Source organism: Ambystoma mexicanum, chromosome 10 (genome assembly GCF_040938575.1).
Source record: "Ambystoma mexicanum isolate Mex_15411 chromosome 10, UKY_AmexF1_1, whole genome shotgun sequence".
Taxonomy (NCBI): Eukaryota; Metazoa; Chordata; class Amphibia; order Caudata; family Ambystomatidae; genus Ambystoma; species Ambystoma mexicanum.
In genome coordinates, this window is record NC_090932.1 from 110,526,461 (window position 1) to 110,549,483 (window position 23,023).

General features: G+C 45.6%; 1 protein-coding gene across 2 annotated transcripts in view; it reads right to left on the reverse strand.

Moving 5' to 3' along the window:
- Positions 1-23,023, reverse strand: part of CDCA2 (cell division cycle associated 2) — a 1,069,442-nt gene that overhangs the window by 903,978 nt on the left and 142,441 nt on the right. The window contains exon 3 of one of the 2 annotated variants that reach the window (XM_069617593.1): positions 10,565-11,299. In XM_069617593.1, coding sequence (XP_069473694.1) covers positions 10,565-11,299 — 735 coding nt within the window. Of the gene's footprint in view, positions 1-10,558; positions 11,300-23,023 lie in introns of both variants that reach the window. The other variant, XM_069617592.1, reaches the window with a different exon arrangement.

A 23,023-nucleotide genomic window follows, 5' to 3' on the forward strand; every position in this document is an offset into this window, starting at 1 on the left:
GCGGCCATCTGCTCGCGAACTGTTAGCATTTTCTGTTTTCTTTATTTGCGAAGAGGTCGATTGAGGGGGTCCCCCACCTTTCGAAGATTTGAAGCCGACCGGTGTCCAGCTCCCACTCGTGTATTTGAGCCATTGTCCTGCTCAGGGAATCCGCTTGCACATTCTTCACACCCGGGAGATGGTAAGCCACTAAGGATATGTTGTGTTTCAACGCCCAGTGCCAGATCTTTTGAGCTTCCGCCGAAAGGGTCCTGGATCTGGTGCCGCCTTGCTTTATCAAGTAGAAAATGGCTGTCGTGTTGTCTGTCAGCACTCTTACTTTTGATCCTTTGATATGTGGAAGGAATGATTTCAAGGCCCATCTCACTGCCCTCAGTTCCCACTATTCCCGAGTGGGTTTCGAATTGAGCTCCCAAGAACTTCAAGCTCTTTGAGGGCTTTAGAGAAGACTTCTCGAAGTTCACTGCGAACCCCAGTCGTTGCAGAAGTTGTAAGGTGGCTTGTACGCTGTCGTTGGTCGACACTAGGGAGGATCCCCTCACAAGCCAGTCGTCAAGGTACGGGTATACATGATGCCCTCCCTTTCGCAGCCAGGCTGCCACAGGTGCCAAACATTTCGTAAACGGGAGCACTGCAAATTGGTAGTGTGTCTGACCTACCATGAACCTCAGAAACCTCCTGTGTTTTTGACACACCGGAATGTGGAAGTACGCGTCCTGTAGATCTAGTGACGCCAAAAAATCGTCCCTTTGGACGGATCTGATCACGTCCTGCAGTGTAAGCATTTTGAATTTTTGACTCTGTAGGGTCTTGAGGTCTCGCAGGTCGAGAATAGGGCGCCATTTTCCGTTTGGCTTCTTTACCACAAAACACCGTGAGCATACCCCTAGGCCTTTCTGCGATGCAGGGACGAATTCGATGGCGCCTTTCTGTAACATGAGTGTTACTTCCTGCCGCAAGATGTTTAGATGTGGCTGGGATAGGTGTATTGGTGGACATTTTGGAGGTTTGCATTTGAATAGTAGGGAATGTCCGTACCTCACAGTGTCCAAAACCCACTGATCTGTTGTGATTGTCTCCCATTCCTCGATGCAGCTTGACACTCTTCCTCCCAGAACGGCACGCTTCCCGTCGTTGCTGGTCTTTCTGTTTGCTCGTCGACGACGAATAAGTTGGTCGTCTCTTGGAAGACTGGAAGTTTCTGCGCCGGCTTGAGGTCTGAGAGGCGCGTCTATATCCTTGGGAAGGATACGCTGATCTACCAAAAGATCTATCCCTGGTTGCTGAGAATCTTGAGTTTCCAGATGCTCCTCTAAAGGGACGAAAAGAACGAAAGGGCTTACCACTCTGGAGAGAGCCCAACGAGCGTGCTGTATCCGAGTCCTCCTTCATGCCCTTCAAGGCCTCGTCCACCTTTTCTCCGAAAAGAAGATCACCTTCGAAGGGCATGTCCAAAACTTTATACTGTACTTCGGGTCTGAAGTTGGTGCACTTAAGCCAAGCCTGGCGTCTTAGAACAACTCTGTTATTTATTTGTTTAAAACCCGAATCTGCCAGGTCCACCGCTATGTTAATAGCATGATTCGATGCCTCTTCACCTTCTCGAACCAAGGACATCGCCGTTCTTCTATGTTCTTCCGGGAGGTGGTCCAGGATAGGTGCCAGTCTGTGCCACATCTCCCTGTCATATCTGGCCACAATCGCCAGGGAGTTAGCTGCTTTCACCGTTGAGGCCCCCACAGACAGAACCTTCTTACCAAACACGTCTTGGCGCCTCGCCCCATTATCTGGAGGGGTAGAGCATTTATGTTGGGCCTTTGCTTTTCTCGTCGCCGCCGACGACACCACCGAGTCCGGTGTAGGTTGAGCCGAAAGACACTTTGGTGTAGAGTCTGGTACTTTAAATTTCTTTTCAATTCGGCCTTTGACAGCCGGCTCAGAAAATGGGTGACGCATGGTTTGAACACCTTCTTTCCAGACATGGTCTAAAATGGGTATTGAGAATATTGAGCGTCTACTCTTGCCCATATGGTCAAAAAGAAAACAGTCCTTTTTCTCCTCCTGTTGGACCAGGCCAAACTCCTTGCACGCTTTTTCCATCATAGAATGAAAGGCACCTATATCGTCCGGTGGCGACGGGTGAGTGGGACTCTTTGGTGTTTCCATTTCCACATCCGACACCCAGGATGGATCCCTAGATGGTGAGAGGGATATATCTGACGCTGACCCGTGGTCAGATAGGGAGCCCGAAAGCTCGCCTTCCTCCTGGACTGCTGGAGTAGATGGAACCCCGATCGATCTGATCGGGCGGTGTGAAGGGCCGGGCTCGTCGACGGGGGGTGTCGACGGTACAGGTGGAAGCCTTTCGTCCAGCGATTTCAGCAGCAAGTGTAAGGAGGACAGTACCTCCATGGACAGGGTCGCCTGAGAGCTTGGAGGTTGGGTAAACACCTGAGAGCAGGTTGCTCCTGATGGAAACCTGGGTCGTAGACCGAGGTCCTCCGGGCTCACAATCCTGAAGCCGTCGTCTTCTTTCGAGGCACTTGACGCTGCCTGTTCCTGTAGCAATGTGTCAGGCAACCCTATATCAAATACCTCCGGTCTCCAGGCCAGAACTTCCGTCGACGAGGACATCGTCGCTGAGGTAGTCGCTGGGTTGATGACGGGTGAAATCGACTGCGTCAGAGGCAGTGAAGACACCGACTGGTTCGTCATCGTCGACGTTGGGCCTGCAGGTGGTTTAGGCGGTCCCGCCGTCACAGCGCTCTCCCTGCGTTTATCCGAATCTCTACTCGTGGCTGATCTGTGTTGATCGCCCGAGGAGGATTTAGGCCTCTCCTTTCCTTTCGACGACGAAGTGGACGAAGATGTCTTTCCTGCAGAGTCTTTAGAACAGTCCTTAGAAGAGTGACTTCGTGGAACGTCCTTTTCCACAGGTCGTGACTTCTTAGCCGGGGGTTCCGACGAGGTTGAGCGTCGAGGGGCTCCTGATGTTTTCGCAGAGGCCACACTGCGCACAGAGCCCACCTCTGACTGAGGGTACGCTCCCGCACCGTCATTTAACCAGGATACCAGCCGGCGGTTTCGATCCTTCAGGGTTTTCTGGGAAAAACCTTTACATATTTCACACTGGTCTGCCGAGTGGTGAGGGTGGAGGCAATAAATACAGTCTAAATGGCCGTCCCCCTCATAAACCTTCAGTCCGCACGTGGCACACGGGCGAAAAAGAGGTTTACCCGACATTCCGGTAAAATTAACAAACTCACAGGAGTTCGACAATTCGAAAATCTAGCAGTAGAGACTACGCGAGGAGATCCCACTATCTTTGGAGACGGTTGAAATCTGACGGGACCCGCGGGGGCGGGGTTTATATACCATTACGTCCTATGGGGCATGCGTGGACGTCCCCGGGGAGGACGTAGATGTGGATAGGACACACAAGTGTCGGAAGTTTTTTCCTATAGGAAACGACTATATATGTGTACCGAGGGTTCCCAGTCTGACGACGGGGAATATTCTAAGCATGTGAATCCATGAAAGATCCAATGCTGGAGAAATGGCAGAATACATGTTCACATGGCATAAGCAATGCATCACCCACACCACTGCAGTTGTGTGCAAATGATAAAAGCGTCCCGGGGGGCGGGGCGGGGTATTTGTTATGTGCATCATTGAAAAGCTTACACCCCACGGTCCCGCGCCACAACCGAACCAATGCTGCTAGAGTGCAAAGAAAGACAAATGCAACCATACTGAGGGCTCGTGTGAAGGACACGCGAGAATGCACCCTCCATGTATGTAAGTCTAAGCCCCTTATGTGCCACTACCGTCATGTACAGTGGCAAGTCATTTTCTATGTGCTCCACCAACCTCACTTCTACCTCACTAACTGCACATGTATATGCATATAACACAATGTTGTAATTGTTAAAACATAGTGTACAAATAATGTGCTCGGACTGGCTATATTCGAGAGGCATTAGCAATGTTAAGATGTGAGCCTTGAAATGACTCACTTAGTATTATATGTTATTTGAATGTTTATGATGCTTTCACCGCAAATCGGCAACACACGAGGAAGATGCCTTTGTGAGTTTATGCAAGGCCATTCCCCCTCCCACCCGGTGAAGCCTGCCAGACGAAAGAGCAGAGGCCCGCGCCGCGCTGCTCCACCTCCCCCAACTAGGCTGGAGCCGCTTCAAAGATTTGTAGTCTCCTCTGCAGCACCCAAGGCCACGGCCTGCCACCTGCATTATTTACAGCCAGTAGTAAACCTCCGCCTGAATACACAAATCCAAAGACGCCCTCTCTTAAACCCCACAACCCACCGGATCACCTTGGGTTTATGGCCCCTGTAAAATTACGACACCCAATACTATGGCAACATACAGCAGCACATTCATAACTACTTCTAACAAGACAGAAAGACATGTACCGCCTGTCCCATGCCCTGAGACCTAGCCTCACGACCTATAGTACCCGGTCAACAGGATACTGGTAACCATGTACTGATGAATCGCCATCAAACCCCTCTCAAGGTGCATTCCTCCTGTGTTGCATTAACCTGTAGAATAACCTATTGAAAGATTTACTAAAGAAGATAATATTGCAATAACTGAATGACTGCGGTATGCATGGCCTAGGGCAAATAAGTCAGGAAAAGACATTCATCTCCGACACTGGCCACAGTGGCACAACAACACCGCCCGGATGAACCCGGCAGACCTGCCAGGCCCAGCCCAACCCACGAGGCTGACCAGTGACTTCCTCCAGCCAAGGCCAACCACATCGCAGCAGCCCTATAGCTAGTCGTCGCCACCCAATCCCATTGAACTTGTGCCCCCTATAGTATGTAGGTTCTGATGACGTTTTTTGTAAATGTATACACCTGTCTTTGCTATTGTCAGACGGAGCGCTCTCGGAGTTTGCAGAGTTCTTTGCATGCCCTATTCTGATTGATAAACTCCCATTTACGCTCACCCGCACTTTGTCTTGGCCTTATTCCCATTTTGGGAGAGTCCATTATTGTCTCTCATTGCGGGGAGGATCGTGCTGGTTGGGGACGCTTGCCTTCAATGTACAGGGACATTTGCATTTGCAGTCCTCTTTCCTGCAGGGCATGGTAAAAGAACCCAGATAGCACATGCGATCCGTCCGCCAACAGTCGTAATGTCCATGGAAGTCAAGGCACAGGGCAGGCCTTCCCCTTTTATCCTGCAACCTTTAACACTCCCCGATTGGTGTATGGATGTGTGACTGAATGTAGCCAATCACATCCAAAAACTCTACATCTAAGCCTCTCACCTTAACAGTTTAGATGTACTATTCAACTAGAGTGCTTCTGTGCTGGGATTCTGAGCTTCTGATGCACAGATAGAGATGTTCCTACCAGTGGTTATTTCCAAAATTATTTTGTAATTTCTTTATACGAAATCAATTAGTTTATTTCAGCTTGTTCAATGAACTTGAGATTAGGCGAAATGTTATTCGTCTTGATTCAATAAAGTGTTTATTAGTTGGAGCATTAGTCTGAATTCTCATTGTGCATGATTTCTGCACAATATTGTAACATGATTTAACACATGCTTGTATACCAACAGTATTACAAACGTGCTAGAACAAAAGGCTGGTGTGATTAACAATATATACATTATTTCTGAAAACACCACCACAAATAAAAGTGACAATATCTAGAAAATAAATGTAGCCAATGAATCCACAAAACTCCTATAAACCAAACAGTCCTCTTGTGGAGCTCCATGCTTTCAGCAATTCAAACAAGAAATTAAGCACTTGCTACCCTGTCCTCTACAAAGAGAAGAACCAATTGGTTGAGCCTCCCCACGTCCACGAACATAATCTGTCTCTGGAGTCCCCTTTCCCTGCAAGGCATGGTAAAAAAGCCTGTTGGTACGTGCAATCCTTCGGTGGATGTCTGAACAGGGCAACCGCTTCCTTTTTTACCCTTAACTCCGATTGAAGGTAGCCAATCAAGGAGTGTTGCAATAACACACCGATCCACAAATCACATACAAAGAGCCCTACTTCTAACCATCCCACCATTCATCAACAGTTCAGATGCATCTTGCAACTAAGAGTGCACTTCTCCTGTGATTCAGAGCCTCCTCAATCACAACCTACTGTGCAAACTTATACAGATTCCTGTTCCATAATCAACAGATCTACATTCCACAATCCACATCTAAGACGACATATCAAGCCTCACAAAAACCACTTGCCCGCTCTCATGGGCGGGTACTTTTTTGAAAGGTTGTGTAACTTATTTGGTACTCGACCGGGCAGGTGAAAATATTTAGGAAGTGGGGGTTTTTTTCAGTAATTTATTGTACCATCCACGGAGGCCACTAGATGGCAGCAGTGCACTGCACATGGCATTTTAATATAGCAACAGGACTGCCAATAATACTTTGAATTGCCCTCCCAGCAGTAGCCTTCTGAAATTTGGAAATTGCATTTATCGTGCCCATCATTGGGCAAATAAATAAAATAGTTAAAACGATATTGAGCGTCAAACTATGCTGTTCTGAAGTTCTCAGAAAAACCCCACCTTTTACCCCAAGCGGCAAATAAAAGTTGTAAGCATATTTTAGCCTGAGCACGTCTTTCAGAATTTTTGTTTTCAATTTTTTAAAGTGTCTGATGGAGCACTATGTCAGCTCTCTGCTTTGACAATTTCTCCAAGATACTCTCAACCAGGAGATATCACAGTACATTCAAGGAAATTCAAATCAAATCTGCAATCCCATAATTTGGAAGAACTGTCACCCTAATAGCTAGTGAAAGTTTCTAAAAAGGACTGTAAGGAAGGGGCGAATTAGCACCCACCCCATACATTCTACACAAGACGAGCTGCTTGCTCTTGCACTAGTGGGGGACGCCTCAATCGTCCTGCTGGCATGAGGAATGAGGCCTCCGCAGGAGCAGAGGTGGGACTAGAGCAAGACACTTCGACTCCATTTTGTGTACCCTCGACTCAATCTTTGGACTAGGCCGGGACTAGGCCGCGATTCGGCACTACGAAGTCTCCTCTTCCCTCTGCAGCGGCGCGCACAGCGAGCACCTACCGCCCCCACCTTTTCTGAGCGGCACAATTCCCTTTCTCACTGGGGCACTGAAGCTAACTGCAACAATTAACAGTATGTATCGTATCATTCTTCCTCTGAGATCACTGTCCTGTGTGTGAACCAGCCTGAACCATGACTTGTAGCTCATCCATGTCCACAAACCTGCTCCCTCACCCCTGCTGGTGGACAATTACTGCTTGTGTAACCCTCTGTCTCACTAAGGTATTCTCTTGATGTAACATGTGCCCCCACTACGCGGACCCCCTCCGAAGTGCCCCCAAATAAACTCTAACCTCTGCCATAATATATCCTGTCCCAATTTAACATGTGCCACTCCACCCCCCACCCCCCGTTTCGCACAGATGTTTCAGACCAGCCCAGTCCCCATGTTATCGCAGAAAGTAAGACACCAGCACCCTTCACCCCACTAATGACTTAATGTGAAGTTATGTAGGTTTGTATGTACGACCTGTTAGACTCAAAGATTTACTCAAAGGTATATTGGTGGTACTTGTTTATTGTATGCCAAGATTCAGTATCTAGGTCAGCTTAGAAAGTTTCAACCGCATCACCAGAGTGACCCGACATTCACCCCGCCCGGACAAGTCCAGCCTAACCACGTGAGGCTCACCCTCCCGCCAACGGAGCAGCCAATCCTGGAGAAGCAGCACCTATAGGCCCCTATACCTCGTCGCCTTGTAGCCAATAGTAGTACATTTTTGTAACCAGTATAGCTGATCTCACTGATGACGTTTTTCTGTTTTTTAATCCATTGTAAGTATTGTTTGCCAGAGCGCTCACAGAGCAGCAGAGTTCTCTGGATGCAGAATACTTTATAAACTTTGGCAACCTTGCAACCTGTTCTCCTGGTCTCATTCCCTACCGGGATGGGTCTTTTATTCAGAGTTTGTATTGGTTATTTGGGGAGTGAGCACTTTCAGGACTTACCGGTAGGAAGCAATTCTGTTTGTAATATACATGGTTTAGATCGAGCTAAACGCTGTGGTAAAAGGGTCTTTGTCTTTTACTTGACGGAGCAACTACAAAACACATTTGACAACACAAAACTATCCACTAACAGGCAGTGAACTTCGAGAAAATGCTCCTGAAAAGCTTTATTATACATATGGATACTAAAATAGCAGCAATCTGCATGATCTCTTATAGGGAACAAAAGGTAAACAGCCTATGAAACTAAATCCAACAGGTGACTTGACATATCAGGAGCACAACTGGAGCAAACAAATCTGTGCGAGGTCTGCACTGCGTTAAGAGGTGGGTCATGTTTATTCTTGTTGGAATTAGCTCTGGAAGAGAACCCTTCTTTGCCCGCTGGCCTAGGGACCGCAAGTGAACATTCAGGAGTTGAAGTGTCACCTTCAAAGTGGAAAATCGATCTAGAGTGAATATCAAACTTGAATGCTGCCATGTTAAAAGTTCTTATAATGCGCACTGTCGCCACATGCGTGTAACCTTCCTTGGCATTCTGGCTGATCTGAAAAGTAAAGGGGGGAAGGGAGGGAAGGGAGTAGGTTGGGACTGAGCAGGAGAAAAGAGCAAGAGAACTGGGATGTGCTGTTGGCAGCTTCAGTTCGGTTGACACTGTTCACAGAACGTAGGTGTTTCCCAGTTGGTAGCCGCCATGTGCTGTTGGGCGAGGCTGTGTGTGGTTTCTTTTGTTGTTGTAGTGTGCGCAGTTTATTTTGCTGTACAGGTATGGTTTAGTTCATCGTTTCAGTGGTATATGCAGAAGGGTGAGTTGAAGTATGGTTGGTTAGTGGCAGTACCCTATCCTACCCCTTTGTTTTGCTTGACTGTGGCCCATAACCCTTCCAGTCGTGCATTCTGGTGTGCTACAATTAAGACTGTCAAGTGAAAAGACTAGGTCCTCAATAGGGCATTCAGTGGCAACCCAGGTGCCCTGTATCCTCCAACATTCTGGCAGCACATGAGAAAAGGCACTTTCAGCTTTTACAAATAAGACTTCAGCAGTAAGCAGTATCCGCGTTCTTTAATAAACTTGTTTTTTTGTTGACATTTGTTCCATCAGCAAAAGGTTTCTGAAGCTTGGGTGTTTGCGTGTGCATGTCTTACGTTTATGCGTGTCAATATTTTCGGTCTGTGGCATGGTGTGACTGGAGTTTTCTGTGTGTGATCTTCTTTATGTGTGCTTGTGCATTTGTGTGTATGCAGATGATGTGGTTGGTTGTCTGTTTATATGTGCATGTATTTGTGGTTTCTCTGTGTGATGGTCTCTTGTGCCTGTACCTCTCTGAGCGTGTCTACGTATTTGTATGTTTCAAGTATACTACATGACGGGATACACCATGTTTGTGCTGTTGTCTTTGTCCCACATCTGTGCCCCAGACATCTGCGGTGCAGGGAGCAGAGGATTACACACATTACACATCCTCAAATTCTCACAACAGCTCCCAAGTTATTTATTCTCCTCTCACGTGTGGCCAGCGTGCATTTCAGGTTCAAGTTTCCAGCAAGGCCAACTCCGCTTTTCAGCCCTCCACGGCTGATACATTGAGCACTATTAAGTAGGGTAATAACACGTGTCATTACATTGCAACCAGAAAGGAAGGAATCCGTCATGAAGCCTTGTGCGACAATTTACATGGCTATTAAGAGTAAATGACAAATCTGAAAGGTATGCAATGTGTTTCAGCAGCCACTGCCGCAGGAGCTTTACATATACTCAGTCGTAGTTTTTGCCAGTGATAAGTATCTGGCTTTTTGCATACATCCTGTTTCATGCGTCGCATTGTTCCAGTAAAAAAGAAAAAAAAAATGTGCTTTGAGATATACACATGACTAAGATTATTCTTAAAAGAACCTCAAAAATGGCCAACTATTTTCACATTTTTTTCTTCAGTGTACCATTTCAAAATAATATCTAGCTGCACTGCATAAACTTTGAAAATCCAATTGGCCAAATTTTAAGAGGCCAAAACATTCATTTACCCCCATGAGAAAAAACCATAAAAACGGTTAAAAAAAAAAAAAGAGAGCAAAAGAGTTTATTAAGAATATAATGTAGTTCATGAGAAATCGTCCATACAGGCCAGCTACTATAAAACATTACTGTGCAATGTTTTCATGCACTTAAGAAAACTCCAGAGACTTGGTCTTAACTATGCATGCACAAACATGTATGTGCATTAATTTATTTGAGCCCAGTCACACATGCAACAATGCCACCCAATAGTAAACGCTGGAAGTTCACCTCTAGTTCAGACACATCAGCAAGGCATTGTGGGTATGCAAATTAGAAAAGATGTTTGCTCCAAACCCACCATAACTTTGAAGGGTATAAGAACACACCCCCTCACTCCGTCTGTTTGGTAAGAAAATGCTTGGTGGGGAATGCAATAGGTCTCCTACACCCACCCCAGTAAGAACTCCCTCTAGAGGCAGCGTGGACAGAGTACAGAAAGAGATGCTACTGAAAGTAGAATTAAACGTACCATTACCTGATGATTTAAATGTGAACGTTTCAGGAGTAATGCCGAGTTCGGATACTTTTACAGTGGAAAAATTAATAGGCGTCCTTGATAATTCATAGTCCGTAGACGGCAGGGTTTCCAATTCTTTGGGGAAATGACTGCGTGTTGAGAAGCTTGGGTCATGGGCATTTGGTGGGGTCTCCAAGTCTATAAAGCACGTGTTGGGAGAAACAGCACACTTGTTAGCCAACCAGGATTCATCTTCGCCGATTGTTTTTTCAATGACTTGGGGGGATTCATTGATCAGAAAGCAGCTTGGATAATTGTGCAAAGAGGGGTGCATCGGCTTAGGGGCACTTTCATTCATTGGTTTATTTTCCTTGCAGTAAGCGTCCGTGCCTGCGTCTGCGTCTACTGCATATTTGCACTGCTCCAAATTGGGAAAGATTCCCACACAAGCCTTACCACTGTCATTAGCGCAAGACCTTTCAGAAAGAATATGCACGCCCTCAATATTTTCTTTAATTTCTTGCAAACTTTCGACACTTTGCGCAGAATTATTACAAACCAGAGAAGTTCGTTTTTGAGCGTCACAAAAAAAGGCATCGGCTTTCTGGGATGAAGTACGTGGCTTTTTCAGAAACATGACATTTTCGATGGGCTTAGGCCTTTTTGCATCAAAGAAATGTTGCCGATTCTCAAAATCCAAAAGGGTCAATTGTTTCAGTAGCCTCTTCTTTGGTTTAACTGGGCCTTTTGTAACTAAAGGGGGAACAACAAAACAAAATAAGTTAAAAACATGTAGCTCCAAAAACAAACAAACAAAAAAACAAATTAAAAAGCAACAAACTTTAAAATATTCTAATTCAACCACACCTTTTCTCCGGACTTAACACAAATATTTATTTCCCATTTACATCAATGAATTTAATGAAGCTTCGAGACCAGACCCAAGAAAATACTCCCACACAATTTTTTTGCAGTCAGCAGAGTGAATAAAAAAAAAGATCTTCCATCCAAAATGAAGTTTAAAATGTGAACCGTTGCCATAGCCACACGCTGTCGTATGCTCTTGAACAGGGGTGCAATAAAACACAACTTTGGGGAGGGTACCAATGTATCACATGGTAGGGGAGGTGGTACTTTCAGCATAGGCATCCCTAAAGGGGGACAATTGCCACGCCCCATTTGCTGTTTGGCATCCCCCTAATTGGGGGCCTGCCCCTCACCTCTGGCAAATAACTCTTTCCAGGTGCCCTTTTGCCCATCCATCACGTGCACGTTTACAGGCCCCATTTGCTGAACCCGTTTTCTTCTGGCCTAAAAAGGACGCCATGTGAATTAAATGGCCCATGGATATTACATCGCTGATAAAAGCAGGCTTCCTACTGCTAGGCACAATATTGTTTTCCAAATGGGCAGCTTAAACTTGCATTAAAAAAGCCAAAATACAACTTGCTTCTTAAACTGACATTCACTAGTTTTCTTTAAAATGTATTTATTTCAGACAACCATACAGATTAGCTCGTCATCTGTGCCCCCCTTCCCTTGTGCCCCATCACAAGATATATTTCTAATCAGGTTATATGCTTTTCAAACTGATCACAAATAAATGCTTCTGTTAAGCTGACAACAGTTATTAGGAAATTTAACTGTGGGCTCATGGATGCCAACTTTTGGTTTTTCACTATGGTGGCAGACATTCCACAACCCCCGTGTTAATTATAAGCAAGCAACTAGCCCAACCCATCCCCTGGCTGCCCACATTTCATAGCACTTTTATTTTTAAAATAATTTTTAAAAGTCATAGGATTTGCAGCCAGTTTTGAATACATTACATTTCAGCAACAGTCACTCAACCTGCTGAGCAACCCTGGTAGCCTTCTACTGTAAGGCATGTCATATCAGCCCCTACGTGCTGCATAGTAGGCCCAAGGTGACGTGAAGCCCAAAATGAAAAGGCTTGGATCTTACAGAGGCGGGAAGTTACAACAGAACCCTCTGTTTCGTCATGGGGCCATACTGGGCCATCAACAATTTGGCAAAGCGGTGGCCACTTGGGACACACGGCCAGAATACCACTGCATATGTCGTGCGCGCGAGTTGCCTAGACACCCGGTGAGGTGTTCCAGTCTCCGTCAACTTGCTGCAAGGCACGGAGCGGTTAGCTACGCTCAGTTATTTAAACAAATAACAGACTAAGCTATACGCCCAGGCTGGCCATCCAAATGTGGGAGAGAAGAAGTTACTACCCCCTGCAGACGAACTGCTGGTGCAGAAGGTGGCAGAGTGTCCGCAGTTAATTGGTATTCTGGTAAGAAGGGCGCAGACCTTGAGCTATAGCTATACAACTACAAGGAGCAAATTCCATGGGAGTAATCCAGTGAAATGGCCTGTGGATCAGAGCAACCAAGTAAACAAACCATAGTCCATGTATTTCCTCACTCCATAAGAGTTCTCTTTGACCAGCCACATTAAAAGGACAGTCCAGGAGAGGATATCATTGGCACTAGCCACAGGTCATATCAATGAACTACCTCCAAGTGGTTTCTCTGCAGCGCAGTGTGGTGACCTGCCTTGCTCAGTTCATATGAGGAACTTTTGGGATTCAGGTCAAGTTTCTAGGCTGCCATCTGTCACCAAAGAGGATATCCGGGACCAGCAGCACAGAAGTAGTACTGAAGCAGCAGTCCAATTAGCTCGAATGCAGTATGGACATTGGTTAGCGCATATCACACTGCAGCCTGGGTTAAATCACCCATAGCCTTAGTTCAGTGACACCAGCTGTGAGATGTATGTGCAAGCTGGATTTTTGCTGCCACTTTGGGTGCTAGGGGGCGATTGTCCCCTGGATGAATTCAGATGAACAGCTGCTTTTAGTGCTTTGCATCTCCGGTAGCCAGTGGAAACTCTGGCATGCAGGGGTGATGTGATCGCTCCAGTCAGGTTTTCGCAGGATTCTTAGAGGTCTATTTTCTGAAGCTTCATTAGTAGATGTTCCAAGATGCCCAATAAAGTGCAGGTTTAGTGGATTAGTGATTAGTTCAGACACATTAAATTAGCCATTTGGAATTGAGTGATATCTGCTGTACCTTGTGCTGGCTACCGAGAGGCGCTAAATGTTGGAATCTCCGGAGACCCTCTATTTGTCCCACTCCCCCACGCCCCATGTGATGCGACCAAATGCAGATCCCGTGTAGAGACTCGAGCATGGACAGAGCATCCTCACAGTAAAGTGGAGCCCCTCCTACCCCACCATTTCCTGGCACATGAGGTACTGGCGTTAAAATGTCTTTCATGGCCAAAAGAAACGTTGGAAACCGCAACTAGAAATTCTGATGAGAAAGGAAAGCAAGCAAATCTCAGAGCCAAAATTCTCCGTCCTAAAACAGTTTACCTGCGAAGAAGCCACAAATTCAGAAAAAGGAAAACGGGCTGCTCAACAAGCAAGCACGTTTAAATTAAAAAAGAAAAAGGAAAAAAGGGCGGGGGGTTAAATTGTTCAGCAGCCTTTTTGTTGCTTGCCCAGGCTGGAAAATCGCCCTAAAGATGCTGTATAAAAGCGGCCCATTATCTAGAACGCGGCCCATTTGCACGAAACCCCATGTCTACCCAGGTACCCAGGGCGGCCCTTTACTTTAACACATTTATATTGCGCAGTCATGGACCCTTGGGCGTTAGGGCGCAGACGAGGACGACAAACAAAGACATAAATAGAGGACCGATATACCAGGGAGCTATTCAAAAGAATACTTTACAAGAGATTAAGTAAAAAAACATGTTTTTAGGTTTTTCTTAAAAATTGTTAAGGACACTAGGCCAAGCGAGTTCCAGGCTTTGGGGGCTGGTATAGAAAAAGCTGCATTCTCCACCTTCTTGGTCTTGCTTCTGGGTATGGTCAAATAGTTCTGAGAACTGATCTTAGGAAGCGGGTATTTACCTTGGTAGAGATGAGATCTTGTAGCGATCTAGGCATTAAGCCCAGTCTACATTTCAAGGTTATCACCAAAAGACGATAATGGATCCGAGAGGCTAGAGGAAGCCAATGCAAGGATCTTCTTGCAGCCGATACATGATCGCAGCGCGACAGTCCGACTACTACTTTTCACTGCAGAATTTTGCACCACTTGAAGCCTGTTGGTGGTGGCGGCTTTACTAATCCCTGTCAAGAGGCTGCCACAGGAGTCTAACATAGACCCGATAATTGCTCTGGCTAGCGTTTCAGCATTAGCCTGAGACATCTAGGGAGGAAGATGGGCCAACAATCTGATGAAATAAGCTGCTGAGGAAACTAAACTCCTCACATGAGCTTGCACATTCAAATGCTGATCAAACACCATGGCCAGGGTTTTTACCTTCTTCTGTGGTATAATCGTGACCTCTCTTAGTTGGAATTCATTATATGAAGGGCAAAGCTTTGAGATAATTGACTGTCAACTATCATTAGCTCAGTTTTCTCCCTATTAAAGGGCAAGAACCATCATTTTCCAACTATAGAGTAAACTCCATTTAATTCTGCCTCGTCTTGAGAGTGAGAGCCTACGATATGGGGGGGGTGGGGGGGGATCGACACATTGAGTGTTGTCCGCGTAATTGGTTAACAATCCCTCCCGATCCAGGGTATCAAAGAACGGGGTAGTAAAGTCCCTCTGACCAAGGAGACTACATTCCCCTTTACCACCTTCCAGAAATTGTGCCAGTCAAAGACTGTCAGTAGAAGGGACTAGCATGTACTGCAAGTGTTGTCATCTTTTGCACTTTGATAAAACCAGACATTTGTTTTTTTAACCACCTCTCAGCTGGTGTATTAGTAACAGCATACAGTCTAACAAGATTAAGCAGATTCAAGTGAGACCACAGTCTAAGCTACAAATAAACAAAACTCAAGCGAAGGTAGAATTAGTGTTAAAATGGAGTCTTTCCAAAAAAAAAAAATTTTAAATTAAAATTATACCCTTTACATAAAACGTTTACAACAAATAGAATTTAAAATACAATGTCATAGAGTCAATCACTTTATACAATGCACATCCATTAAATTCACAATAACCCCACTTTAAAATATACAAGATTCAATAGATTAAACCAGGAAATCAGATATGGGGGGGGGGGGCAGAGGGCGGGGGGGGGGGAGTGCAACATTTAAAATACTCAAACTTAATTCATACTTCAAAGTCCCACAGATCCATCGATTTAATGAATGGCGCGATCGCAATACCTTCTGATGTGTTCTGAATATTAATACGTGACCAGATATAATCTTCATTCCCATAGGGGCCCCATGTTGGAAACTTAACCACGAGTATAGACCTTGCAGTGCTCCGCGAAGGACAAACCAATATAAGGTGCTTCAATGTTTCAGCCTGTCCACCCACTTCACAAAACCTACATATAGCATTTTCAATTTTAATTCATTTTCTTCGGAAGATAACCTTGGGAGTCAGTGGTAAAACATTCCAGCCTAGGTTTAACAAAAGCGACCCATACCAACGATTGGGGAATTGTAAAAGAAGGGGGGGTAGACCTGCGCCTTTTATGTTCCCACCACAAATGGCTCAGTGATGGATACACATGGAAACTCTGTTGTGTTAATCCAATCTTTCTCGCAAAGGGCCTTTTTTTTTTAACGTTTTCACGGTTAGTAACCAGAGTTTCCCCATCTAAAGAAAGGTTCCTCAAAGTCGAATCACATCTTTCTTGGATTTTTAACAGGGCCCGGTTAGGGTTACATTCTACACCAGAGTGGTCCATTATCTTGCCCAACTCTTCATACAGTGTGTTAGGTAATGGACCAATCATACTCCGGAAAAGGGGAAGGAATCTCCAGAGCACCCGCGGTCCCAATGATGTAATACCCAATTCGAATTGAATGGCCGAACCTGGAATTACATTAGGCAGCTTCATGATCCATCTCCACAACCCTGCCTCAATAGTTTCCAAGAAATTAACGACCTCATCGTATTTTAGTTCCATCCCATAGGCGAGTTTAGCCTTCATAGAAAAAGGATTTTATAGAAAACCGCCCATATTTTTGTTCCAATTTGCTCATCTGATTAGACAGCGCTGCAGCCTTTTGTCTCAGGAAGATGTGAATCCCATTCTGAGGGCTGGGCCAAAAGAGGAAAACCCAAATAGAGCATGCTGCCAGCGTTTGCAATCGAGACGCCCTGCATACTCCATCTTAGGGTTCTATGCCTCCAGCCCCTCCACAGCACCATGATACGCGTCTTTCCTGGGTTAAATATCAGCCCATTCTCCTCTGCATTTTTCGCAAATGAATTCAACAAATGCTGAAATCCCACCTTGGTGTTGTTGGGGAGTATATTAACATTGAGATTCAACTTGGACCAATATACTCAGTCAGTGCTAGTGTCAATATCAAACCTGCCCACCTGCAAATGCGTAATCAGAAGCAGAGAATTCTGATCACTTTGCAGAAGCTTGGTAACATCTATCCAATAAATGGCAACCTGTCAATGCAATGACTATTACAAATAGCTACATTTGGGTTCTCAGACCTCAGTGCCACACCAATCCCAACAGTGCTCAATAACGTCAAGCAGTAGCTTGACGGGTACTATTGGTTTAACAAGTACAGGAAGACAGAATTTCTGGGGCTCCACAGGCGCTATCTTTCTCTTTTTGCAGCTCAAAGAGCTGACATTGGTCCATAAATGCATGTTAAAATCACCCTTTACCACCTTCCAGAAATTCATCTCATGTAACGATTACCTGTAACTGTATATAAGAAATGTAAGATATTTATGTAACTGTAACTAAAGATTCACAAGCACCCAGTTGCCTAACAGCCCGGTGCGCTCTATAAATAAACAATCCAATACCCATTCCAGTCCATCACGGAACGTATCCAACAAAGATCCAAAAGCTGAACACAATCAATTTACCAGATAGAGACATTTTTCAGGATCTTTATGTCCAGGAATTCTATTGGTGATATTTGTGCATTTAAATACCCAATTACGCCCCCCCCCCCACCCCGCACAGCCTTCCCTGTGTTCCCTTGACAGTAATGACAAAATTAGCACAACCTGGTTTGAAGAGTGATCAAAAGGGACCAGGTTTCTTGAAAATAAAAAAACAAAAAAATACATGAGACTGGCAATCCGTGTTCACAGACTTGGTTTTCATGGAAGCAAGGTTACATTATTAGTATTGCACACAACCCAATCTTCACCTTTGTCACATTGGGGAGCATACCCTGAGTCTTGCCAAGTGGGGGAGGGGGGGATGGGGAGGGGGTGGACCACAATCTAACGTAAAGCACGTCAAAACCACAAGTCTGTTCCTCCATTGACCTGTGGTCAAGCAGGTCTATTTCTGCTGCCTAACCTAAGCAGCCCATTTGGAGAGATGGCTGAAACTAGTCATGGCAAGTGAAAGCTGACATTCATTTTAAAGATCCTCGGGAGACAGGGTTCTGTATTCAAAGACACAAGGCCATCAATTAAGCTGTGGAATAAAACGGTCTATCGCACCAAAAGCAGGGGTTTTTCCGATCATCCTGTATTTCTACATCTGAACCAGTGTATATGCACTTGTATACGTTCTCGTTTTGCCAACACTATCTCGAATTGTAGCACTCCATGCACACAAGTTGTTTAAAATGGTTTGTAAAATAGTAGTGTACAGTTTGGGAGTTATTTATAGTGCCTTTTGTGAATCGCGTGAGTAAGTCGAGGGCTAGTTTTGCATTAACGGTGCTTTGGATAACAGCACCGTTAATGAAAAACTTTTTGAATTCTTTTGTTGTGGAGAGCGTGGCTCCTCTGTAGGGCAAGTGGATTTGAGTCTGCCTCCCACCCATGTACCTCTTTTGCGATTCTCTCGGATGTTCTTGTCCCAGGTGTCTTATTGTGCCAATCCATTTACTCAAAAGTAAGGCATCTAAAATGGCTCGGTTTTCTGTAAATAGTAGACCGCCTGGGTATTTTTTCTATTCGGAAGATTTTTCATATTATATAGCGCTTTGGATTAAGGCGCTATATAATTCCCAAATAAATACAACTACTCATCCTTCTACTCCTGCATAGCATTAGTCAATTTGCCACAGTCGGTTTTGTAATCTGCAAATTGAAAATGGGTTTTATTGCACATTTAAAGGGCACACAATAGCGGTGCACATCAGGATCCCAGTTCATTGATAGAAGACTTGCAAGATACCATTTGTGAACTAAATCGGAGACATTAATAAACGGGCCTCTCATTCGCGTAGTTACTGAACGCCAAATTCTTACTCCTGCCATACTTTAGAGCCCTTTTGGGGTTGTGCATTGAAGAGAACATCTTAAGACGCTTCTGCTGCATTACCTGATCTAGTGCCTAGCCGCCTGCCGAATTACTCTTGCAGCAACAAAAGACGAGTCAGCAGAGAACACAAGTCACATCAAGGACGTTGCTGAAAGGCCTAGTTAATACTGGTGCTTCCATAAAACCCTGCCAGGCCACCTCTGCCCACACATTATGAACTTGTGACCGTTGAATTAGGTGAACAGCTTGTGCTTACATTCTTATCACCGCTTGCTTGACCTGCCCAATCTAACCAGGCCTACAGACACACGTATGTACTACTGTTCAACTTTAGGAAGTTCACCACTGTGGATCAAGCATGCAAATAAGCCTGCTATAACTACCACCGGATTAGTTCTGGCACATTCATGAAGGGCCCGACGGCCGATCAGACAGTGTTACTTACCCCTTAACCTTCACCCCTGCCCGGAGCTTTCTCAACACCCTTCCAATGGAAAGTTTCCAACCCCCCACGCCTCCCCCCCTGCCCCACACCGCCTAGGTTGATTACACTAAAACTACTCTTGTATGAAGCAATTCTAATTGACAATTATCACAAAAATGTTTTCAGAATAATATATGAACAGCACTTACAAACTAAGTCAATGATGTGCAACATGAACTTATTTATAGACACGCAAAGTAGTATGAGGGTGCTACTTTTTTTTTTTAACGCGCGATGCTTTCATTTTTCGCATGTTTAACATGTGGCATTTGCGGTCCATGGAAATGTGCTCCATGGCGGAGTGTTAACTGTTCAATGTATCATTTTGAAATTAGCAATCAGGTGAACTAAGCAAATGCTTTAGTGTAAGCACAGAACCTTTAATAAAAGCATGTTGCATTCACCAGCACAGAATTGCATCATTTTATTTTTGCTTATTCAAAATATTGCATTTGGAGGAAAATAGACAAAGTTGATTTGATGGAGCAATCCCTGAATATACCTCAGTGAACTGCTACCCTCAAGTTCAACAGTTCTGGTTTTCTTTATAAAAAGGTTCATTTCAGTTTTTTACATCACCCTCCTTTCTAAAATGTACGGAGGATGCACTAGGACGCTGCAGAGAAGGATTTGCGGGATGCGATACATCTTGATATACCATATTGTACAGCTTGGAATGGGGCAGTTAGAAAGTTAATGCTGAACTCCTTGTGAGCAGACTCATGGGTGTGGGTGAGGGGAGAGCAGACTGTCAGGACAACAAGGGTTAGGAGGCAGATGGTGCCAGAAGATTTGCGGGAATATTTCCCAGCATAAAGCAACATGCTGGTTCCATATTATTGGCTTTTCTTTTTGTTGTATTTTTTGAATCTTTAATTAAGACTTCAAAAAATCTCCTCCAGTCTTCAACAGCTAGGCGCTAAACCCAATGAATGTAGTTAAGTATTACTGGTACTAGGTTGGCTGCTTTCCTGTGCTATATCCTGTGACTGCTCAGGATTATGATTGAATACAAATGCAAAAACGTTAGCCCCGATAGCGCTTGTGCCCATTATAAAGTTTAGAACAATATTGGCCGGTAGTTGTGGGTTTCAGCTTGTGCACTTTCATTCTGTACAGTTGGTGAAATACAGTCTATGATCTAGTGAAGCAACTATGATCAAAGGACAAAACTTGAATAAGAAGAAATACTTCCTATGAACTTGGCGACAGCACAAAAGCAAACAAGCATGTCTCAGTGAAGTAAGTGTGAACATAGGTAAACATTTAAACTAAAGGACATTGTCTAGAATGCAAATGTGTCAATAAGGAGACAAATGTATGAAAGGATATGTATCAGCACTAGCCTGTGTTTCACCAACTGTACAGAATAAAAGTGCACAAGCTGAAACCCACAACTACCGGCCAATATTGTTCTAAACTTTATAATGGGCACAAACGCCATCAGGGCTAACCTTTTTGTATCCCTTTAATTAAAACTTGTATACAGGAGCACGCTGTTTCGCAGTACGATGCTTTAGTCGGGTCCCTGTGTCGCTCTGCTCCGGCAGTACTGCAGCAGGGCCGTTCGTAGCCCAATAACACGAACCACAGCTCAACAAAGAGGGGATTGACTGAACACTTGGGTAGCAGTGTGTATCCCGTGGATAAGGTGGAAGGAGTCTCCCCCACGACAAAAAAACAAAATGAAATACAGCAACCGCTGTTAAATCCAAAATGGCGGTGTCACCGAGAACTGGAAGGCAATGCTGCTGCTCTGTGTATGCCAACATGGGCGAGAGCGGTAAGTAGGCGGCAAATGACAGTACATGCACCTTTAAACCCACTGCATCGAACTGATCGAAGATATCCAGTCGAGATAGCGGGCAGAGAGGCTGACCAGACAACCGCATAAACTACCAAACTATCGGCTCATGGATCATCCGGAGGCAGGCCTGCAGGTGACCGGTTGGTAGGCGGCACCAACAAGAATAGGACATGCCCGAAGTGGAGCATGGGTGTTGCCTGGCGAGCAGCCGGGGGAGAAAAAAAGGAAAAGAAACGCTGGGTGCAAGGCTAGACCATGGCACGGGCGGCAGAGGGAGACTGAAGGATAGCAGGGAGGTACAAGGAGTGCTCTCCCCCCCTTCTCCCGGCCGCAGCCCATAGCGATCATCATGGTGTGTTGCTGGTGCGCTACCTACCACCTCCCTCCAGACCCAGCGGAGCGGTCATCTGCTGGGCACCTTGGAGCAGTTTAGGCACGGTTGAACCATGCAGTGGCAGAGAGAAGTGGAAACCCCACAGGGGCCGATTGGGGAGTGGGGCAATAGACGGCAGGTCAATGTTGTCAGAGGCATACAAAACAATGATGCGGGGTGAGGCATCAGAGGCGATGGAGCACCACAAACGACTCGGGAGACTCCAGATGGCAGAGAGGGAGGAAGATCTAGTGAAAGCAAAAGTGGACCACGCCGAACATCCAACGGAGTGTAGGAGGAAATTGCTCGATTGCACCCTGCAACTCTGCTCTTTAGCGAAGGATGAGGCTAGAGCAGCCTACTGAGATAAGATATCTAGGATCTATGGGGTTGGGGGGAATAAGTGTGGGAGGATGCTGGCATGGTTAAAAACGAGGGATGAAGGGAATCACTGACCGACTCGGGACAAAAATCTGACAGACACAGGAGATTGCGTAGGCCTTCGCAAAATACTATCAGGCTGTGTACGGTGAAAGGGGTGGGAAAGGGGAGGAGATGCCAGGCTACTTGAATGCCATAGATATACCAAGAGTGGGTGAGGTGGAGCGTCGGGACCTGGAGTTACAGCCCACCAAGGAGGAAATTAGAGTAGTGATTGGGCAGTTGCAATCAGGGAAGACACCTAGCCTTAATGGCTTTGCCATGGAATTCTGGAAGGCCGCGAGCCAAGGAGTAACAGCGGCAATGGGTGGTGGGGGGCAGGAGGGTCTTGGTAGCCTGAAGTAGGGCAGCAGCCGATTGACTTCCACCAGGCCACAATAGTGGTCATCCATATGAAGGAGAAACCCCCAGAGAGCTGCAGTGCATATAGACCTATTTTTTTGCGGAATGGGGAAGCAAAAATACTAGCAAAAGAGTTGGCCAACAGGCTCGTCAGGGTCATGGGCAGATTGATCAACAGTGACCAATGTGGCTTTCTACCGGGAAAGGCCACTGATGAAATGAGGAGTACATACTGCTTTAGGCATGGCCGCAGCATTCAATGGACCACATGCCCTTATTGCCCTCAACTCGGAATAAGCTTTTCACTCAGTGCAATGGGAGTGTCTCACCAGCTGGGGTATTCGACAAAATACACAGATGCAGAAGTGTGGATTACTTCATTTTATAGCACACTGAAATTATACAAGCCCTGCGGTGCGGTCCGTTCTCTGGTTGTTACTGCACAACAGCCTCTGTTTCTACCCCCTTCTAATCACTTGCCCTTTCGGTCCAGGGTCAACACGCTTGGGTCTCCAGATGCTCCCTCATTGGCGGGGATCCATGCGGTCCGAATTCCTGCTACAGATGGAAACTATTCTCATAGAAAGTTACTCAGTGCCACCCTCAGCCTTTGAGCACAAGCCAAAAGCTTCAGCTGTTTAAAATCGTATACCATGGTGGCAGCGACCCGCATTGCCGGTAAGCCGGTGGTGTGGCAAGTGTGAGTGGTCACTTTCTCCACTTCCCCTTGGTTTCCTCCAGACATATCAAAAGCTCCGGCGGGTTAATCCG